This window comes from Limulus polyphemus, unplaced genomic scaffold (assembly GCF_000517525.1).
Source record: "Limulus polyphemus unplaced genomic scaffold, Limulus_polyphemus-2.1.2 Scaffold261, whole genome shotgun sequence".
Lineage (NCBI taxonomy): Eukaryota > Metazoa > Arthropoda > Merostomata > Xiphosura > Limulidae > Limulus > Limulus polyphemus.
In genome coordinates, this window is record NW_013665871.1 from 4,361 (window position 1) to 8,777 (window position 4,417).

Below are 4,417 nucleotides of genomic sequence, written 5' to 3' on the forward strand. Positions count from 1 at the left end.
ATATCGAATATACTTGAAAGTTTCCCTGTATATTGGTTGAGATTAATAGTTTTAAAAAGATGAGACTTCGTTATGATAATGAGATCAGAAAACCATATTTGCAATATAAAGTTCTGGGTCACATTGTACGAACAAATTGTTTTTCTGTGAGCTTCAACACATAAACAAAAACTATTAAACTGGCGGCATGTAAATGAATAATTATTATGTCTTTTTCTCAATGAAATATTTCATATAAAGAAGAAGGTAATACGCCATAACACTATGCATCAACCTGACGTAGACGTATAAGAAGCTGATGAAAACGATTGAAACCGTTCTTCACACTAAACTTTCTGATTGGCTGAATAAGGCCACGTGCTCTTACTCCACTATCAGTTAGAGAAACGGATGCTTCAAAGAGAGTCGAAGCAGTGCTCAGCGTTCAAAGAAAGGAAGAAGGCTTCACTGGCTATGTGCTACATTATCAAGAGCCGTTGTAGCCCATACTTACTGGACAGCAGAGATTTCCAGTGCATACATATAGAGCAAAGCAACAGAGAAAAATATTTCCATTTATATCCCGCAGCAAAATACTTCGATTTTTGAAATGTTCAGAGACAAAAAAATATTGTATATTGTTGATGATATACTAGAAGATTTAAACTTTGAGGCTGTATCAGTTTTAGAGCGGATGACAGATTCTTGTTTCCATAACTTAAGTTAAAAAAATAAGGTGAAAAACATGAGATAAAATACGGATAAAAACTGTAAGTGGATTGGCTTTAAAACGAACCAACTTGATTGTAAAGTCCTTTGTCAACTGTTAACAAGAATCAATATGTATGGACTTATCTTGGAGAATCTCTGTAAGTACATTTGTACGAAGTACGGAGAAGACAAATGGGAAGAAATACGGCGACTGGCGAAGGTGGAACAAAACAGCTTCACCACACACCAGGTTTATCCAGACTGTTATATCCCAAAGCTGACAGCTATGGCTTGCCAGGTAATAATGATATTTCATGTATAACATATCTGATAAAAGAGTTAGCACACAGGATCACACACACAAAATGTGCAATAAATTTCAAGAAAAAAAGTCCCAAAACTTGAGCGATTTCTAATACATAACAATTCGTAAACGCTGGAGCTTTGGGTATTTTTTTTAATTTATGTATAAAATTGCTACTGATAAGGACCATTTTATAATCTAGAAACATAAACATATTCTAGAAGTGTATAGTACTCTTCATATATTTCATTATATGTTCATAGAATTATCATATACCTTTAGCATATACTGCCAAGCAAAATATATATTAAAGCTGTTATAAGATGCTAAATGATACCGCAAGATATCAAATAAAAATCTTCCCATGACAATCTATAACATTTAACTGAAACCTAAACAATGTTATGTTATTTTAAGTTACAAACGACAAAAAGTATAGATGAAGGTTAATCCTGTAAAATATTCTATAGAATGCATTCGGTTCAGATTCGGATCCATTACTTGGTAAAATCAACAATACATTCTAATAATTCTATATTCTATAGAGTTAGTTCTCTCTGCTGTTTTCTCTTATTACAGTACCCTCATTTCTTACCCAAATACAACCCTTTATGAACACCAATTGCTTTCCAAACTTAACTTGCTTGGAAATAATTAAAAATTTACTTAATATCATCATCAAGAGTTGAATCTACTGTGCTTTTTACAAGAACCTTTTTTTATACTAGAAGAGAAAATCTTTATCTTGATCATAGCTAGATACCTTTAATAAAGAAATCAATGTGAGCAAATAAATTTTCACAGAAAATACTGTACGAACAAATTCACCCTTTATGCTTGATAAAGAAAAACGTGCTTGCGTTTCAAAATGGCATTTTATTACCTAGGATACTGGTTTTATCTCCACGTTTTAAGTTTAAAAACGTGCGTTTTGTCACTCCTGTATTGCCCCAGAAGCTCATTCGTACCATAAAGAAAACTGTAAAATAATATAACAGTTGGGTAATTCAATAAGTTTGTTTTGCTTTAAACGCCAATGTCTACCTTCGCTGTGTCTATCGCAAGGAGAGAAACCCGAATTTGACGTTTTAAATTGTAAAAGTTTTCCGCTCAGTCACTGGAAGGGGTTCTTTGATGGCATCGTCCATTATCAGGTTTCAGTGTGACTGAAAAAAAAGCTTGGTAAATGACAAAATAATTTCCATTTTATATAAATCTGCCAAGTGAAGAAAGAAGGAACAGCTGTTTTTTAGGCATTTTAGACAAGATACAGAAGATTACATATATCTAATATTAATTTAAAGATACCCAATACTTATGTTTAAGTAATTTAAACGGTACCAGCTATATACTATAACTCATCAAGTTACAGTATAAATATTAGCATGATACAAAAGAACAAAACCCTGATGTTTCGTATAGCACAAAACCGTGTAAGTACTCTTAACCACATCAAACTGTATGACCACAATAGAAAATGGTCTCTTACGTCGAAAATGAAGCTTTTTATATATATAATAAGCCACTTTTATTGCCACTACCAGAAATCTTTATTTATATGGGGTATTAATCATTACGTGACTGTTTAATACTCAGCCATATTTGATTTTACTTAAACTACTGTAAAACAAATCATATAATTACAAAAAAATTAAACCGTTCAACTGTACTCATCGTAATTATTGTTTTTAATTACGCGCAAAGCTACACGAGGGCTAGCTGCACTAACCGTCCCTAATTTAATAGCGAAAGACTAGAAGAAAAGCACCTATCTATCACCACTAGCTGCCAACTCTTAGGCTACTCTTTTACCAACGAATAGTGGGATTAACCGTCACGTTATAACACCCCCACAGCTGGAAGGGCGAGCATGTTTGGTGGGACGGGGATTCGAACCCGCGGTTCAAGCGCCCTAACCATCTGGCCATGCCGCTCCATGGCATGTTAGCTTACTTAGTATGATTCAAGCGCTCTAACCACCTGGCCATGCCACTCCATCCCATGTAAGCTTTCTTAGTATGAGATACAAATTTCATTTGTCTTTTAAGAAGTTTTTATTTTAATTTCAAATTTAGATATGTAGATAAGTTTACATAACAGTTCTCGTGATCATGATCAATACTAATGGCCACCTACAGGTTGAACATGTTACTACAGTAAAAGAAAAAAAAACCCTTGCCATTTGCACTTTTTGAATAATTGATAATGTATGTTGCTTACGTGAATCTTTCTATTCTAAAAATACGTATCTTGCCAAGTAAATCATTTATTTATCTCAGCTAACTACGCGTGTGGTCAAGCACGAAATCATACCACATCCGTTGAGTTCTAATAAAATACCTTTTATTTAAGGTTGATTAGACATGATAAGGGTCATAATGCAGCAAGGTTGTTTTGAGTTAGAAACTAATTTATTGGCTTGCAAATCATACAAAAATCTAAAATTCTTGTGGACGACAGACGATTTTAAAAATGTTAAATGTAATCGAGATAATTTTGTTGCATATAAGTAACAAAATGTATCATGTGTTTAGAATCTGAAAATAATGCTCCCCCCCCCCAGTGACTCAGCGATAAGTCTGAAGGCTTATAACGCTAAAAATAGGGTTTGGATACCCAGTTGATGAAAACTGGGATATTATTGAAAGCTTGTCTTATTAACGGTTACAGCATCTATCATCTAAATAGCCAGCAGCGCATTTTTGAAACGACTAACAGTTTTCTGTTTTTTAACGTCTCTGATGATGCAGTGTTGGATTGCTATTATGTGACTTTTATAGTGTAACGAATATGTTATTATATATTTATATTAATATCAACATTTGTTTAGAACAAATTTATATTTAGAAACATACATAGCTTATACAATACGTATTGCGAAACTCCCGCCTATTCTCCAATGTTGTAAAAGATTCTCGAGAGTAAGAATCAACAATATATGTGTGTATGTAAACGCTTAAATTTGTATTGTTACGTAATCTGAATTTTCTAGAAAGCCTCCGCAGCTTACAAATATAACCAACGCGACGCGCCAAAAGAGAGTATATATTATTAGTTCGCTATAGTCAGTGTGTTATAAACTTCGAAAGCCATAACTGTGATTGTTATAACGCTTATCAATCGGAAAACTTCAGATATTTGATCAGGAATATTTATAAATTTCGAACATTATAAACCATTTAACTTCAATGGATTCACATCGGACATTAGTACTTTTATAAAGACATTACCTGACGTCATCGGTGAAAACTCAATCTCTAATAGGCGTATGAACAGTGAAGACTACAGTGCTAGCTAGCTCCCTGTTAAGTGAATTGTGCCTTCGCCATCTCGAAATTAACTCACTTATCGTGAACCCTCGATAAGATATCAAGGCAGTTCCAGACTAGAAAGAAGACTTTATATTGTTTGTAAGTTTGTGAA

At 33.5% G+C, this 4,417-nt stretch overlaps 1 protein-coding gene across 1 annotated transcript in view; it reads left to right on the plus strand.

Moving 5' to 3' along the window:
* Positions 1 to 454: 454 nt before the first annotated feature.
* LOC106478898 (soluble guanylate cyclase 88E-like) overlaps positions 455 to 4,417 on the plus strand; it is a 49,142-nt gene continuing 45,179 nt past the window's right edge. Inside the window, exon 1 of the mRNA XM_022382605.1 lies at positions 455 to 988. Coding sequence (XP_022238313.1) covers positions 821 to 988 — 168 coding nt within the window. The 5' untranslated portion in view covers positions 455 to 820. The remainder of the gene's footprint in view (positions 989 to 4,417) is intronic.